A 17,889-nucleotide genomic window follows, 5' to 3' on the forward strand; every position below is an offset into this window, starting at 1 on the left:
CCCTGGGCAACACAATTACACACTGTAACAAGGGAGAACTGTAAGGTTATACCTTACCGCAATGAAAGAAGAATGCAGGGCAGTAAGCGTGAATGGTACGGACTGAATTCCAACACACACATCAGGGAAAAAGCAAAGCGCATATAAAAAAGAAGGGGATAGGAGAAAACACTATCTGTTCATTTGTGTAAAAAAAAATACGGAAAGAGTAACTGAGCAGTGACAGGACCAGCTGTGTGCAGGGGCTTGGCGGTGAGGTGGAGGGAAAGGACACAGGGCGGCACTTCTCCAAGGGGGACAGAACGTGCACTCCAAGCCACAGCGAGGCCTCACATACCAAAACCCCAGGCAAATACAGTCCACCAGGACGCGGTGTGAATGCCAAATGCGACATAACACAGTGATGCAGAAAACCGACTGCGTTACAAATGAGCGACAGGACCACACTGAAGGAGGCCGGAAGCAAAAAATGATCCTGAGTAACTCCGGAAGGCAGGGGACCACGAGGATCAGATGAGAGCGGGAACACACACGAGCCTCCAGGCAGTGAGCTGCTGTTTCCAAAACTGCCTTCCCTGCGCAGTAGGACAGAGCGAACCGCAAACACGCTGCGGGTGGTGAGAGCTGGGCTGTTTACCTACTGGGGGTGGGGGTGGGGTAGTAATGTGTCAGGAGGAGGGGGTTCTGCAGGAACCCTGGGATACAAAGTGTCAGTATGAACTCGCTTTTAATGTCGATGCAAATACAGAGGGTGGGTGTGTGTGCGCGTGCGCACACGTGCCTCTAAGAAAAGACGTAGGTGAAATTCCCATTCTGTCCACAAGGGGGCCCGGAGGCGATGACACCCCAGCAGCAGTGAGCACATACACGAGCCAACCTTGGTTTCTAATTCTGCCCTCCAACAAAGGGAGCCAGGCTCCATGGAGAAATGGTTGCTTCCAGGGCTGGGGCTGCAATGTCTGGTAGTGCCAGAAAGGAAGGAAGTGCTCAGAAAAGGAAGGGGCATGTTCCAAGGGCACAGGACCCCGTCTGAAAGAACACCCCCGTGGCCAAATCTGGAACAATCTGTGCAGCCACATGAACAGTGGGATGGTGATGAAAACCCACTGAATAAGATAAATATCCATGAGTCTATTCTGGTACCAAGAAATATTAAGTAAGGAAATGTGGAGAAGGGACTGATTCCTTCTCACAGCACAGTTCCCAGAACAAATCTAGGAGGAACAAAGGAAACAGAAAATCGTCATTAGCCAAATATCAAAGTAACAACGGTCACTGGCAAGCTCCATCAATGGACATAAAATCAGTGGACAAAACTCTGACAGAAAGCAGGGTATTTGCAGACTCTCAAAGTTTCTTCCCACAAGGTGACTATTAGTTAGAAAGGGAAAAATGGGGGCGCCTGGGTGGCTCAGTGGGTTCAAGCCTCTGCCTTCGGCTCAGGTCATGGTCTCAGGGTCCTGGGATCCAGCGCCGCATCAGGCTCTCTGCTCAGCGGGGAGCCTGCTTCCCCCTTTCCCTCTGCCTGCCTCTCTGCCTGCTTGTGATCTCTGTCTGTCAAATAAATAAAATCTAGAAAAAAAAAATTAAAAAAAAAAAGGGGGGGATGATGGGGGGCTTGCGGGTGGCTCAGTAGGTTGGGCGTTCGACTCTCAGTTTCAGCTCAGGTCGTGATCTCGAAGTTGTGGGACTGAGCCCAGCCTCAGGCTCTGTGCTCCGCGGGAAGTCAATCTGCTTCAGATTCTCTCTCCCTCCTGCTCACACCCTCTCTCTCTCACAAATACATAAATAAAATCTTCAAAGAAAAAAAAACAAGGGAATAATGCAACTACAGTCAAGAAACCCTCAGACAGGGACGCCTGGGTGGCTCAGCTGGTTAAGTGGCTGCCTTCGGCTCAGGTCATAATCCCAGCGTCCTGGGATCGAGTCCCGCATCGGGCTCTTTGCTCAGCAGGGAGCCTGCTTCTCCCTCTGCCTCTGCCTGCCACTCTGTCTGCTTGTGCTCACTCTTGCTCCTCTCTCTCTGACAAATAAATAATAAAATCTTTAAAAAAAAAAAAAAAGAAACCCTCAGACACCCATGAGAAGACGGGCCAACACCATATGTCCCTGGCACAGCACATTGAGGACACGGCGTCACCTCTGTGGACTTCTGGTCCAAACTCACGGACATTCTACCAACACCTGGCCAGTGTTCTTCACAAGTGTCACGGTCATGAAAGACCAGGAAAGACTGAGGACTGTCACAGACCGAACAAGGCTAAGGAGATGGGACAAGGAGTGTGAGGAGCAGTTCGGCATCACACCCTGGAAGAGGAAAGGTCCAGGGACGGGGCTGAGGGGCTGCCAGGGGCTGCAGGCTGAACGGCTCCGGTACCCCACATCCGGAGAATGGTTCCGCAGGGACAAGGAGCTTCCACGCAGGAGGCCGGGGATGGAAAGAACACTTCTGTGCTGCAACTGTGTAGAAATTCAGCGTGTGGCAGAGGGAGCGCCCAGGAGCTGAGGGCCCATGGGGAAAGGAAGCCTGTCTGTTCTCACGCCATCTCTGCCGGCATCTTTATGTCCAAGAAGCCAGGGGCTGGCCCCTAGCGACCCGGCGGCCCCCTGCCCCTCCGCCCGACCCACCCTCAGACACTCACCTCCGGAGCAGGGACTGCTGCAGGCTCTTGCAGGTGGCCAGGGACTCCCCGGTGAACATGTGGCACACGACGACACGCAGGCAGCGGGCCATGAAGGCCAGCACGGCCTCGGGCTGGAGTGTGCCGCTGCGGGACACCAGGCACAGGCGCTGTAGCGCGGAGCACTGGCTGAGCGCCTGGAAGAACTGGGCGTTCGCGCTGAAGTAGGGCTGCTCCAGCCTGCGGGGGGAGAGGACAGTGAGCTCTGAGCTGCTGGCGGGCGCACCAGCCGCGGGGGCCTCTCGGTCCAGGGCCCCCCACCCAAGCTAAAGAGGGCCCACACCAGCTGTCCCCACGCTGGACTACACCACAACCCCCTGCAGCACTGCTAGAGGACTCAGAGCCCAGGGTCTTCCCAGAAGATCCAGAGTCACAGGGAGACCCGAGCCAAGTCACTGCTCAGGCCCTAGAGGCCACCACGTTTGCTGCCCTGCCCGCTCAGCAGTCCCCCCACCTCAAACATTGACCTGCTGGGCAGGGGGCAGGGAGACGTACTTAGATACAGTCCCTGTCACACAACAGTGCTCGCCTGCAATGCACGGAAAGAACGCCAAGGGACAGGAAGGGGATCTGGAGGCTGGGGCGGGTGAGGCCCCCAAGCCAGGCAGGGCCACTCCAGCCACATGAGGAAGGCTGGGGAGTACAGGGCAGATCCACAGTCCTCTATATGGGCGCCGGGCAGGGCCTCAGCGCGGGCAGGAAGGACCGCCAGAGTCAGCACTGACTCTCTGGCCACAGGGATGAGAGCAGGACCCGGGAACACGGAGTGCAGGACAATACTCCAAACCCTTCCAGAACTTTCTGCACACACAAGACAAAACCCCTAGAGGACAGAGCAGTTCCAAGGGCAGAGCGATGTGGTGGGGACGCACTGTCGGAGGCACTGAGGAAAACTGACAGGGCAGCTCAGTGCCAGCTGCGAACACAGCTGTGGAACCAGCAGAGGCCTGGATCTGTGGCAGGACACTGGGCCACAGGCCACAGGAGCCCTCTAGAATGAGAGCCAGTGGAAGAAAGATGGGCTGGGGGAAGCTAACAGGATTCCAGGAGCTACCAGGAGGAGCGCCAAGAACTAGGAGAAAGGAGAGGGGAGCTGGTGGGAGTTGTGCCCCCACCTCCATATGTGACAGTCCTAACCCATGGCACCCGTGAATACACCTTCCTTAGAAACAGGGTCTTTGCAGATGCAATGGCGTTAGGATGAGATCATGCCAGGCTGGAGGGGCTCTAGTCCAAGGGCTGGTCTTTACAAGAAGGCCCTAAAGAGACACTGCATCACAGGGACACGCGGGGAAATCGCTAGGGGACAACACAGGGCTCACAAGAGAAGTTTCTAGAATGAGCAAGAAATGCCCACACCCACAAGGCAGCAGGTCTGCACTGGGAAAAGAGTGTCCTGTCCTAGCTCCCACAGGGAGAGAGAGCCCAAACACTCTGAATCGGGCCACATCCTGAGAGATGTTGATCTGACCAGGACTGGCTGTAGCGCCGCAGATAGCCCTCCAGTCCTCAAAGCCAAGCAAGGCCCAAACAGGTCATGCACTAGATCCCTGACACCCAAACACCCAGGGACGCTAACAAGTCACAGGACAAAGGAAAAAGGATTTTAAAATGGGGTCTTTGAGGGCTACCTGGGTGGCTCAGTCAGCTGAGCGTTCTCTCTTTATTTTAGCTCAGGTCACCATCTTAGGGTCATGAGATCGAGCCCCACATCAGGCTCTGTGCTCAGTGCAGAGTCTGCTCGAGATTCTCTTTTTCCTCTCCCTCTCCCCTCCCCCTGCTCGTGCTCTCTCTAAAAATAAATAAAGCATTTAATAAATAGGGGTGCCTGGGTGGCTAAGTGGGTTAAAGCCTCTGCCTTCGGCTTAGGTCATGATCTCAGGGTTCTGGGATCGAGCCCCACATCCGGCTCTCTGCCCATCAGGGAGCCTGGTTCCCCCTCTGTCTCTCTGCCTGTTTTCTCTGCCTGCTTGTGATCTCTGTCAAGTAAATAAATAAAATCTTTTTTTTTTAATTAAATAAATAAATAAATAAATAAATAAAATAGGGTCTTTGAGAAAGACCAATGCCAGCCATCTAATAGAGCAGCCACCAGACAGAACGTCCCCCAACAACAGAATGTTCCACTCTGAACTGTCCAGTAGGGGAGGCACCACTCACTAAAATGTGGCTAGTGAGACTGGGTTTGTGTGTGTGTGTGAGTGTGAGTGTGTGTGTGTGTGTGTGTGTTTGGGGTTTTTGTTTTTTTTTTTTAATTTTTTTTTAAGACTTTATTTATTTATTTGACAGAGAGAGTGATCACAAGTAGGCAGAGAGGCAGACAGAGAGAGAGGAGGAAGCAAGCTCCCTGCTGAACAGAGAGCCCAATGCGGGGCTCGATCCCAGGACCCTAAGATCATGACCTGAGCTGAAGGCAAAGGCTCCAACCCACTGAGCCACCCAGGCGCCCCATGTGTGTGTGTGTTTTTTAATATTTTATTTGCTTATTTAACAGAGAGAGAAAGCACAAGCAGAGGGAGAAGCAGGCTCCCCACTGAGCAAGGGAGCCAGATGCGGGGCTCGATCCCAGGACCCTGGGACCATGACCTGAGCCGAAGACAGACATACCTAATGACTGTGCCACCCAGGCGCCCCAGTAGGACTGTTTTTATACTTATTTTATATTATTTTTTTTAAGTACTCTGTGTGCCCAACCTGGGGTTTGAACTTACAACCCCAAGATCAAGAGTCACATGCTCTACCAAATGAGCCAGCCAGGCGGCCCTTAATTTTGCTTTAATTAAATATAAGTAGAGTATTGACTCAGTCAATAGAGCTTCTGACTCAATTTCCAGGTCCTGTGTTCAATCGCTGCATGGGTTATGGAGATGAAAGAGAGAGAAGAAAGAAAGAGTAAAGAAGGAAGGAAGGAATTCTAGTAAGCTCCAGAAAGAAAGAAAAAAAGAAAGACTGATTCCAGTAAACTCCTGACACTACTATTGTGGCAGGGAACTGTGGGTCCTCCTGGGGTAAGATTTCAAAAAGCCTCACATTTACTGTCCCACCGTCAGCGGAGACTCCGAACCCGTGAGGGATGACAAGAGCCGCAGGAAGCGCGAGGCAAGGGGGAGGCCGCTGGTGCAGCTGTTCTGGGCACCAACCCTATGGCGAGAATCCCCCAGCAGCCACAGCCGGCAGAGACGTGACCCAAGCAGGTGTCCCATTCCAGAGATGTGAAGCCCCAGCCTGACACCCAGACCCCGCTAAAAAAACTCCATCCTTAAAGAAAGCACTCAGAGAGCCAGCAGAGAGCAGCGCCCCTCAGAGATGCGAAGGTGGCTGTGTGCAGTCCTAATGTACCCCAACCGAGGGCAAGGTGACAACCGAAGTCACACAGGGCCCAGACAGCAAGCAAATGTCCTCCCAGCTAGGAATGTGAATTTTTGGAAAAGATGACTTCTCTTGCAAAAATGTTTGAACTTTTTGAACTTTTTCATTTTTTTTTTTAATATTTTATTTATTTATTTGTCAGAGAGAGAGAACACGCACAGGCAGGCAGAGTGGCGAGCAGAGGCAGAGAGAAAAGCAGGCTCCCCGCTGAGCAAGGAGCCCAATGCAGGACTGGATCCTAAAACCCTTCATGACCTGAGCTAAAGGCAGCACCTTAACTGACTGAGTCACCCAGGCATCCCTCATTGTCTCTTTCAAAAACAAATCACTCTTGGGGCGCCTGGGTGGCTCAGTGGGTTAAGCCGCTGCCTTCGGCTCAGGTCATGATCTCAGGGTCCTGGGATCCAGCGCCGCATCAGGCTCTCTGCTCAGCAGGGAGCCTGCTTCCTCCTCTCTCTCTCTCTCTGTCTGCCTCTCTGCCTACTTGTGATCTCTCTCTGTCAAATAAATAAATAAAATCTTTAAAAAAAAAAAAAAAAAAAAAAACAAATCACTCTTAAAAGTCCTGAGGTAAGCATCCCTTTGCAGACCTGAAAGTGGGAATACAGGAGGGGTGGAAGTCCAGATCCGGCCTGTGGCTCTGGCCGATCCCTGAGACCACCTGCCGGAAAGGAAGCACAGGCCTGGGGCGCCCTGGTCACTAGGTGGCGCTGCGGGTCCACGTGACTGGGAGAGCTTGGCTACAAACCCAGTAAGCACAGGGCTATGTGTTGTGTTCACATACCCTTTTTTTTTTTTTTTTAAGATTTTATTTATTTTATTTGATAGATAGAGATCACAAGTAGGCAGAGAGGCAGGCAGAGAGAGAAGGAGGAGGAAGCAGGCTCCCTGCCAAGCAGAGAGCTGGATGCGGGGCTCGATCCCAGGACCCTGAGATCATGACCTGAGCTGAAGGCAGAGGCTTTAACCCACTGAGCCACTCAGGCGCCCCTTCACATACCCTTTTAAATGGTTTTCAAGGTTTTCAACTAGCCAACCACTTCCAGGCTCTCCCACTCTGAAGGAAGCCGCCTACAACAGGTGTTTGGGAGGGGGGCAGGCCTGTCCACTCCACCAGCTGCCTGGACTGGCAGGGCCCACACATCCCAACCTCAGCTCTGCTCCCAGCACTGCGGGGGGGCTGGGAATGACGAAATGATCCATCACAATCACCTTCACCTTGGGGGGCCCTTGGCCCTGCTCCCTCCCAGCCATGCCTCAACCCTCCAACCAGTGAGGATCTGACCTCCAGAGCCCGCCTCCCAGAGGTAGCCTCTCTCCACGAGGTTCTGCGGGCACAGGAAGGTGCTCAGGGAGCACCCCTCATCTGCCCGCCCACCTCCAGAGGGACGTAGCTCGGCCTCTAGGGCAGTCTCGGGACAGCCTCCAAGGCCTGGCTCCAAACCGGCCCTCTTGCTTCCGCCCAGACGCTGCCCTGGTTCTGAGGTCATGAGCCGCGCTGGGTGACTCAGGGTAATGCTTTCCCCTCCCTCCCCCGTGAGGCAGGGCTTAATCAGTCTTGGGAAAGAAGGTGCCCTTCTTTGTCCAGCTTGTAATCCTCTCTCTGCCGAGGTGCGCCACTGAACGACGTGTTCCAGCCCCACCTCCCCGCAGGAGCTGCCCTAGCTGCATGGACACAGCTCCTGGCCAGGAGTCCCAGCGGGCACAAAGCTCGAATTGATGGGCGTCACTGATAGGGACAGCAGTGGCAGCAGCTGGCCGGTTGGGGACCCTACGGGCTATCATCTCAGGGACCTTCCACCAGGAAGAGCAGGAGCTGCCCAGGAGGCGGCCCCAGAAGCAGCGTGCCAGCCTCTCCTGGGCTCAGAGCACCGTTTCCTCTCTGCGGCTCCAGCCCACGGCAGGTGGGCAAGTACCACCTGCTCCTTTCACTCCAGCCTCCCGGGCTCGGCTTGCCACAGAAGGCAGGAATCCAGAGGAACGGGGCCATTTGGCCGCCTTTTAGAAAGCGATGTTTGTTCTGAACAGGCAGTACCCAGCTCTGATCAGACATGGTTCTCAGCAGCCGGCATGCACAGAGAGCCCATTATGCGCAGCAGTCAAGTTCTTGGGCTGACCTACAAAACCCATTTATCCCGGGTCCTGCGGGCCTCCCCAGCCACAAAACCCACCATATATGCTCAGCCCTGCTCCCGGGGAGGACCTCGCCACAAGGATCACATGCCAGCCCCGGAAGCCACTCGGTGACGGCTGAATGCTGCTGTTACGCTGTTGGACGCTCAATGGCCCCATGAAGCAGGAAGTGCTTCCAGGGACCCACGGACCAGCTCCTCAACCCTCTGGGCCTCACTTTCCTCATCTGCAAAATGGGACAATACTTCTACACCTGGCATTGTTGAAAATGTCAAAGGGGTCAAACCTTACATGTGGTAAAAGCCCCTGGCAGCCATGACAAGTCCACCAGCAGAATCCAACTGCGGTGGGCACCCCCAGCCCTTCCCTGTGGCTCCTGGGATGCCTCCCAGCTCTATCTCCCAGCTCCCCGCCTGCCCGCCTGCCCTTGCTCGGCTGGCTCTGCTGATTCTTCCACAGCCTCCTAATGTTGCTGAGTGACCCCAGGCCCAGGCTGGGGCCCATGGCCTCACACACTCCCGCGCGCATGTGCGCAGCTGAGCTGCACAGCCTCCCTCTCCGCTGATGGCAGCCCCATCAGCTCAGTGGCTCAGGCCATAGCCTCAGCACTATTTGGACTCACCCTGACCCTCCACCTGCCCCATGATCTGATCAATCAGCCAACTCCGGGTCTCTCCCTGAGTGTTGGACACAGCCTCCTGCCCTAGCTGGACACAGCAGTGTGACCTGCTCTTCTGCTCCCCTCCAGCTACCTGGGCCCCTGGCTGCTCCTGAAACAGCCGGCACCGCCCATCTCAGGGCCCTGGCACGAACGTGGCTCTGTCCGACAGAACCTTCTGCACAGATGGGAACGTTCCATATGTACGCCCTGTCCACCCTGGCAGCCACGAGCACGTGCACTCACCGAGCATCTGAACTGTGGCTCATACCGCTGAGAAACCACATACCCGACCGTATTTCATGTTAACTCACTTAAACATAAGTTGCCTGTGATTTCCGGTCACCAGCGGCTCGTGCTGCTCCACCTGCCTGGCTGGGAACATTCCTCCCAGGTTCTACTTTGCTAACTTAACTTTGTGAAATCTTTTCTCAAATCTCACCTTCATGACGTCCACCCCACCCCCGGCCTCCAGCAACCCTCAGCCCGCTCTGCTTCTTTCTCCCCAGCCTCCCTTACTCACTCATAAACCACATTCTTTCCTCCGTGCACTGCTGGCCCGCTTGCCCCACTGGAATGTCAGCTTCCCAGGGACAAGGATCTCTCCTTACAGACAGAACCCGGTGTGACAGGTGTTCACATATTTGCTAGACAGAGAAAGAACCATCACAGGGACGGCAGGTGCCAAGCCCTGTTCCATAGGCCTTATAGGTACAAATTCCTTTGGACTTACCAGCCCCACTTTACAGGTGGAGGAACGGGGGCGGGGCGGGGGGGACCAGCTCAGACGCGACACCCGCTCCCCTCTCCCCCAGGCAGACCAGCCCAGGCGGCCGGGAGCACCTGCCGTCTCTAGGGGGCTCTGCAGGCAGCAGACACTGAACGCTCTGGACACAAGGCAGGTGTTTGGGGGAGAGATTTCGAATACTCTGACTTGCTGAATTACGTGACTGTATTACTTTATTTTATCTTCTTGATTTCTGTTTTTACCCAACACTCCCGGACAATGACCGAACTGTGCGACCACAGTCCAGTCAGAAAAGGTATAAGGCTTAATGGGCTGGCAAGAAAGCAAAAAACACTGATGGCAAAAATGAGAGATCCAGAAACACCCTGGCTTGGAATTTGGTGAAATTTGACTCTAATGCTCGACTTGGGCTCCTGTCATTAAGGAACATTCAATTCCTAATCACAGACTCCCTCGGTCAGCAGGATCGCAGGCCTGTGGGGCCTTCTGTTGTCCAACACAGGGATCCGTCCGCAGCTCCCAGGAACATGTGGCCTACTGGCCATGCCCCTACTGCCGCTTCTTCCAGAAAGGCCAGTGACGTGACCGCAATAGCATGGGAAGAAGCAAGGCGGGACAAGGTGCAGAACGGGGAAGAACCAGTGGAAAGAGAGGGCGTGCATGCCTGGTGTCAGACGCGGGCAAGAATGCAGATGCGGGCGCCTCAGAAGTTGGAAAGGCCCCTCCTGTGCAGGCAGTGGTGGCAGCTGCCCGCTGTGGTCAGGGCCCCTCCTCCGTCCCACCCTGGCAGGAGCGGTGCCCAAGCCAGAGAGAGTTAACACAGAGGACTCCATGCGGGCAATGGGGCAGAGGCGGGCAGGAAAAGGGACGTGGCGGGGCAGGGGGAGAGTCCGAATGCAAAGGGCAGGCCTGCGGTCCTCACTCCCACGAGCCTTGGGAAGCCAGCGGTCAGGAGCGTCCGGCCCACCCAGAACAGGACAGAGGGTCCCAAAGGCCCCGCAATGGGAACAACAACTCTGTCCATCGAGAATCCCTCACTGTCTCAAGACCTCTTGTACGACCTCCAGGCAAGCTCCGAAGTGGCCGGGGAGGCACAGCCAGAGCCCAGCGCACGCGGCTCCAGGGTCTCACGGACACTGGACAACAACATTCACAGGAAGTTAACTTTGACTCAGGTTTCCAAACCAGGGGGTTCTAAAAACTCAGCATTACAGTTCTCAAAGCCAAGTGTAACTAGAACGCAGGGGACACAGCATAATAAAAAGTGTCAAATGCGGGGCGCCTGGGTGGCTCAGTGGGTTGAGCCGCTGCCTTCGGCTCAGGTCATGATCTCAGGGTGCTGGGATCGAGTCCCGCATCGGGCTCTCTGCTCAGCGGGGAGCCTGCTTCCCTCTGTCTCTCTCTGCCTGCCTCTCCATCTACTTGTGATTTCTCTCTGTCAAATAAATAAATAAATAAAATCTTTAAAAAAAAAAAAAAAAAAGTGCCAAATGCTGGGCTTTGTGAAAACTCCGGCCGAGGTCCTGAGCTGCAGGTCCAGGCCATGCGGATCCAACTCGGCAGAAGAACGCCTGCTCCACCACGTGGAAGGCTGGGGTCAGACCCTGGGCCTCTCACCCCCGATGAGCAGGGCCTCAGGGGGCCGCAGTGTCTGTATTGTGCTTGGAGCGGGGAACAGAGGCAGGGCAGACACAGTGTGCAGTGGAGGTCTGCAACACTCCCCAGTGTGAACAGCAAAGCACTCTGCCAGCTCCAGCTCAAAACTGGTCCATTTCCTGTCCCATGACACTCTAAGGGGAGTGGAGGTCTGCAAAGACACAGGTGTCTCCATTTTTGTACAGTTCTGGAGCCAAGGTCAAGCTCCAGAGTCACACTGAGCAAGGTGAACCTCAGCTCCTCCCTCAAGCTTCTGCCACCTCATCTGTGACATGGGAACGATGAAGGGCTGTCACCAAGTTTAAAGGAGACGGGGCCCGAAAGCCACTGGCTGAGCACCTGGCCCTCATCAAAAGCACAAAGCGTGTTAATAACCATCATGGGGACGAGGGCACGTTTCGGGGCCCACTGGTGCCGCCCCCACCCCCGCCCCATAGCTCCAGCCTGACGGAGAGACCAGCTAACAGACCTATGCCCATTGTCACTTCCTCCCCAACCTGAAGCCCTACTAGAGCTGGGGCCCGCCGCCGCCATACCTGTCCAGTAGTTTCTGGGAAACTGCAATTTTGCAAGATCAGCTCTGTCCAGATTTTCAAACACGTCTCAAGTCAACAGAGCCCTCCCCTCCAAATGTCAGGTCCTCCCGAGAACACCCCTCACTCCACAGCTCCATTCAGTAGGAGTCCATTTCATGTCTGGGCTCTTAGGACAACAGCCTAGGTGGATTCTGCCCGCCTCTCTCCGATCAGACTGCCTCTTGCTCCCGGCCCCCGTCACCTCCCAACCGTGTGTGGCCCCAACTTCGACACCCCTCTCTCCAGCTCCTCCATCCCAGCCCCTCCTGCCCAGATGGGGTGCCTGCCAGTGGGGAGGCAGGGGAACCATTCTCAACCGGAAATTGGCCCACGCCCTCTGCCGGCTGAAGTCCTCTCACCTCACCGAGCTCCCCTAACCACCTCGCTGGTGGTTTGGGACACACGTTGTTTTCACAAGACCAGGCAGGCTATGGTACATGCTGCCTAGTTTCCCAGAATACAAGGATCTCTTCTGTCTCAAGTCTCCCAACTCACGGACTCGTAGCTCTGAGAATCACAAAGTTGGACAGAAAGCCCCAGGCTGGCCTCCCGGCGCACCTCCCACCCCCACTTACCAGCTCTGCCACACAGGAACGAGAGCAGCCACCTCGTGGGGCAGTCACGAGGACGGAGAAAGACTGCGCACACAGCAGCATCTTGTAGCACGATCGTGATCACTCACAGCCACCACGATGAGGACCCGGTCAGGCCCCACTTCCCACCTCCCACCTGCCCTCCCTGGGCTCAGCCCCACCGCCGCCTCCCCGACGGTTCCCCTGCTGTGAGGCCCTTGTCAGTCCCGCCCAGACACTCAGCCACTAGAGGCCACCCTGGCAGATGGGCTCAGCCGCACGAACACCCACCAAACGAGAGGCCGGGCCACCCACGCACCCCCACCGCCCCTCCCACCTCCGAGGGGCACGCAGACCGCCCAGGAGCTGCCAGGGCCCTCTCACCTGAGGTCCTTCAGCCGCGTGCAGTGTCTCAGCATGTCCGACAGGGCGGACATGTAGACCACCTTCCCCATCATGCCCAGGTTGGCCAGCGAGAGGGACTGCAGCTGCTGGCACTGCAGGCCGATGCTGAGCAGCCCGGAGCCCGTCAGGATGCTGGGCAGCTGCGCCAGCGTCAGGTGCCGCAGGAAGGCCAACTGCCCGATGGCGGCCACCTCCGAGTCCCCAACGCTCTGCGCCCGGCTGCAGGGCGGGAGGGAGTTGCGGATGGCGGGCTCGTTGCGTGGCATGGCGGAGGAGAAGTTGGACCCGATCAGCTCGAGGCGCTCCAAAAAGGGCACGCTCTTCAGCAGGGACCAGAACACGGAGGAAGGCTGGGGGCCCGCCTGGCCCGGGAAGGGGCCAGGGCCGGACGGCACGCCGATGCGCACCTTCTTGCCGAAGCCGCGGGGCACGGCGTGCATGGCAGGCTGGGCGGGAGCACGGTCGGCCCGCGGCGCCGAGTCGGCAACAGAGCAGACAGGCAGGGACAGAGAGCGCAGGTGGCGCAGTCGGGCCAGCAGCTGGCACAGGTGGCGGCCCGGGCCCTCAGAGCTGTGGTGGTGGGCAGCCGAGAGGTTGAGGTGGCGCAGGTTGCGGCAGGATGCCACCAGCGTCTCCAGGATGCTGCTGTCGATATCGTCCTCCGCCTTGCGGAGCAGGGAGTCCGGTGACAGGCAGTGGACACAGCCGCTAAGGTTGAGGCTTGCCAGGCTGCGCAGCTCCTTCCCGCCGTTGATGACGCGCTGGATCAGGTGGCCGCCGGACAGGGCGCAGCGGCTGAAGCTGAAGTAGAAGGGGTTGTTGAACCTCAAGTGCTGCAGCAGGGACGAGCCATTGAGCCAGGACCGGGGCAGCTGCAGGGCGTCCAGCGCCACGTTGCGGGCCATGGAGTCCAGCAGGTTCTTGGTGGCCCCACTCTCAGCGAAGCTGCCAGGCACGGAGATGAGGAAGGCGTGCAGGTTCTCAGGTGTGCGGTCGCTGAGCACTGCCAGGTAGAGCCGCACCACCTCCTGGTTGATGTAGCCGGGCGCCAAGCGCGCATAGAAGACTCGTAGGTTCTGGTAGTGCGGCACGTTGCTCTGGCCCACCATCAGCTGGCCCGACAGGACGGCACCCTCGCGCGTGCGGTCCAGGATCTCAAAGTAGAGCAGCAGCTTCTCCAGGCTGGTGCAGCAGGGCACGACGCCATAGGACGGCGTGTACAGCGTCTGCTTGAGCTCCCGCACACGGCTCAGTGTGGCCTTGCACTCACCACTCAGCTGGCCGGCGTCGAAGCCGGGGCTCACGTCGATGGCCAGGGAGCGCAGCTGCTGCAGGGCTGAGAGCATCTTGGAGAGGCGCAGGGAGGTCAGGTGGCAGCCCGAGAGGTTCACCTTCACCAGGCTGCGGCAGCGGGCCACATGCTCGATGGTGGCGCCCGACAGCCAGTAGCAGCCAGCCATGTCGAGCTGCTGGATCTCCCGGCCGATCTCCTTCACCAGCTGCTTCACCTTGTCCTCGCTCGCCTGCAGGGAAGGCCCAGGAAAGGCCAGGGAGCGGTCAACGAAGGAAAGGGACCAAAGGCACCCAAGTGACTCCTTCTCCTTCGTCCTCGGGTCACACCCTCCCCCACGACCATTGGGGAGCCCCGAGGGGCCCCGCAGGGGCTCACTACTCCAGTGGAGGAGGTACACTGGAGAGGAGGACTGGCCGCTCCTTCCCCTCCCACATGCTCACCTCCCACAGTCCCCAGCTAGGTGGGAGCCTAAACATGGTGCAGCTGGTGTGGAAAAGTGTGGTGGTTCCTCAAAAAGCTGACAAGGAGTGACCACGGGCCCCGGCAATTCCCCTCCTAGGCGTGCGCCCGAGGGAATGGGAAAAAGAGGGACTCACTCCATGCTCCCCGATGTTCACAGCAGCCCTAGTCACAGATGAAACCACCCAATGTCCACCAGTAGATGGGTGAGCACAACGTGGTCTGCACATACGAGGAAAGACTACATAGCCACGGAAGGAAGCAAAGCTCCGACACACGCCATAGGGGGTGAACCTTGACGTCGCACAAGGGGAAAGAAACCAGTCCTAAAAGATCCCATGTTGTGTGACCCCACTTACACGATTATCCAGAAGAGGCACACTCACAAGCAAAAAGCAGAACCGAGGTTACTAGGGGCTGGGGAAAAGGGAAATAGGGACTTACTGCTCTCGGGATCCAGACTTTCTGTTCAGGGCAATGGAAAAGTTCTAGGAATGCTGGTGACGGTAGCACATCACCACAAATGGACGTACCGTACACGATACAGCAGCACATACTTAAAAATGGTGGAGATGGTAAATGTTATGTTACGTGAGGTTTCCTGAATCACACAGTGGAATTGTGCCCTGGAAACCCGATGCATTTTCACATCATTAAATATTCCTCAAACACCTGCCGTGATCTGGTTAGGCAAGCCATGGTACATCTAGCAAGGGAACTCAGGGGCCAACAGCAGGACATCCCAGCCGCTGCCAAGGAGGCCTTCAACAGCACCCCTGCCTCGAGCACCCACACACGTGATGTCCGTGCATCTTGGTCACTTCTCTAAGGTAGACTCATGCACACATGGCCAAGCAGGCATAGGACACGCACATCAGGGGTCCTGATACACGGTGCTGTGACATTGTGCTGGGGCACGTGCCCCTCCCTCTCCAGCCAAGAATGCTCCCAGGCAGGGAGCCTGACCTTGGCTCTGGGGACTCAGCTCAGCCTCCCAGCACACCCACACTCCCCCAGCAGAGAGGAGCACAGCCTGCTCTCACCGAGAGAACCAAGCTCTGGAGGGGCCTCACCCAGGGTTCAAATGCATAGCTTCACCAAGGAATCCCTCCCACAGCCTCCTAAAATGCGGATTCCTGTCAAGATCTTTATTGTTATCTTTAAGATATGTTGTCGGTTGACTTTTCCACAAAAGTTGCAAGGCAATCACAAAAAAGAATGAAATCTTGGGCGCCTCGTGGCTCAGTGGGTTAAGCCGCTGCCTTCGGCTCGGGTCATGATCTCAGGGTCCTGGGATCGAGTCCCACATCGGGCTCTCTGCTCAGCAGGGAGCCTGCTTCCATTCCTCTCTCTCTGCCTGCCTCTCTGCCTACTTGTGATCTCTCTCTGTCAAATAAATAAATAAAATCTTTAAAAAAAAAAAAAAAAAGAATGAAATCTTGCCATTTGCAACAACGTGCATGGAGCTCGAGAGTATAATGTTAAGGGCAACAAGTCAGAGAAAGACAAATACTGTATGATTTCACTCATAGGTGAACTGAAGAAACAAAAGAGCAAAGGTAAAGAAGAGGGAGAGACAAACCAAGAAACAGACTTAACTACAGAGAACAAAGTGATGGTGACCGAGGGGAGGTGGGCAGTGGGTAGTGGAGAAGAGCGGACGGCGACTGAGCAGTGCACTCGTGCTGAGAACCAAATGATCTACGTCCGAAACTAACATAGCACTGTATGTTAGCTATACTGGAATTAAAATTTACTCACATCATTAAAAAATTCACAAGGCAATATTGAGGGAAGGACAACCTTGTCCATACGTGATGCTGGAACAACTGAAGAGCCATATACAAAGGAAGGAACCCTCGATCCTTACCTCACACCACATTCAGAGACTTAACACATCAGGGATTACTCGCCTACCATAAGAGCTAAAGCTAAAACACTTCTACTAGAGAAAGAAGGAGATCTTCACAACCTCAGGTTTAAGGCTTTCCTTCAACTGGTTACAAAAAACAAAAACTCAAAAAAAAAAAAAATCTGTAAATTGGACTTCAACTTAAATGCTTATTCTCTTCAAAAGACAGGGGTGCCTGGCTGGCTCAGTGGGTTAAGCCTCTGCCTTCAGCTCAGGTCATGGTCCCGGGGTCCTGGGATTGAGCCCCGCATCAGGCTCTCTGCACAGTGGGGAGCCTGCTTCGTCCTCTCTCTCTGCCTGTCTCTCTGCCTACTTGTGATCTCTCTCTCTGTGTTGAATGAATAAATAAAATCTTAAAAAAAAAAAAAAAAAAAAAAAGACACTGTTTAAAAAAAAGAAAAAGAAAGGCGAGCCACAGACTCCAAGAGAAGATACTCACAATACGGGTATCCGACAAAGGATCCAAAATTCTAAGAGGACTCCTAGAACTCCACAAAAAAAAGCCCTAGCAGTGGCTTCTGGAAAGAAGATAGAGAAACGGCCCAGCCCTGGATGGAAATTGTACCCTGGGCACCCCAGCACCCTACCCAGGCCAGGAAAAAGCACAAGGTGACACCTGTCCTGCCCATCACAAGAACAGACACCTAGAAGCCTGGCCTGGAGAGTATAAGGCAGCTGAAGGCCCACACAGCTGCTGGGGCCTCCCTGCACCACCAAAAAAGTTCCAGAACCTACTCCTGGGCATCCACCGGGAAGTCCAGCTCCCTCCCAGCACAGCCTCCACCAGGCCCACGTCCTCACTGCTGGGCAGCCCGCTACCAGCACCTCTAGGCCTCTAGCTTTCATCACCTTGGATGTCTCGGAGGCTGAGCCGGTCAGGACTCTGAGGGCCCACCCACGTTGTCACCAGCCACGCGGGCACCCTACTGCCTGGCTAGTCCTTGGGTGGCCACGTGGGCCGTCCCCACCCCCGTGACCACACCTCACCTCGTAGTCCTTCTGCAACAGCACGGTGTGGGTGAGGCTCTTGTCCAGGCACAGTGCCGCCAGTTTCCGGCAGGTGCGCCGAACATTCAGAACCAGGTCTGTGCTGGGCACATGGCTCAGGATGTGCAGCAGGATCTCGTCCGAGAAGCCGAGAAGGTGGGAGCCCGCCGCCATGGCGGCCGCTGCAGGGGGCACGTCGTCATCGTTGGATGTGTCCTGCAAATAAGGACAACACCGAATTCCCACAGGATCCCCAAAGGTGGCCTTCAGCCTGGCCTCCTCGGCCAAGGACAAACGCCAAGAGCAGCCCTCACCACAGTCTGTAGGAGAGAAGGTCCTTTTCCCAAAAATCTTAACCACTTCAGAAGCCCCTTTCAGATCTGCCCACCAGGTCTCTCTTCAAGAGTAGGAGATTCAAAACGAAATTTCAATTCTTTTCC

General features: G+C 55.8%; 1 protein-coding gene across 4 annotated transcripts in view; it reads right to left on the reverse strand.

The window, feature by feature from the left end:
- Window positions 1-17,889, reverse strand: part of FBXL18 (F-box and leucine rich repeat protein 18) — a 44,577-nt gene that overhangs the window by 20,865 nt on the left and 5,823 nt on the right. For 2 of the 4 annotated variants that reach the window (XM_032327334.1, XM_032327333.1), the window contains exons 2-4: window positions 17,450-17,665; window positions 12,777-14,320; window positions 2,643-2,861 (exon numbers count right to left, since the gene is read on the reverse strand). In XM_032327334.1, the coding sequence (XP_032183225.1) occupies window positions 2,643-2,861; window positions 12,777-14,320; window positions 17,450-17,665 (1,979 nt within the window). Of the gene's footprint in view, window positions 1-618; window positions 638-2,223; window positions 2,461-2,642; window positions 2,862-12,776; window positions 14,321-17,449; window positions 17,666-17,889 lie in introns of those variants that run through there. The other 2 variants (XM_032327335.1, XM_032327332.1) reach the window with 2 other exon arrangements.

This window comes from Mustela erminea, chromosome 20, assembly GCF_009829155.1.
Source record: "Mustela erminea isolate mMusErm1 chromosome 20, mMusErm1.Pri, whole genome shotgun sequence".
NCBI classification, from domain to species: Eukaryota; Metazoa; Chordata; class Mammalia; order Carnivora; family Mustelidae; genus Mustela; species Mustela erminea.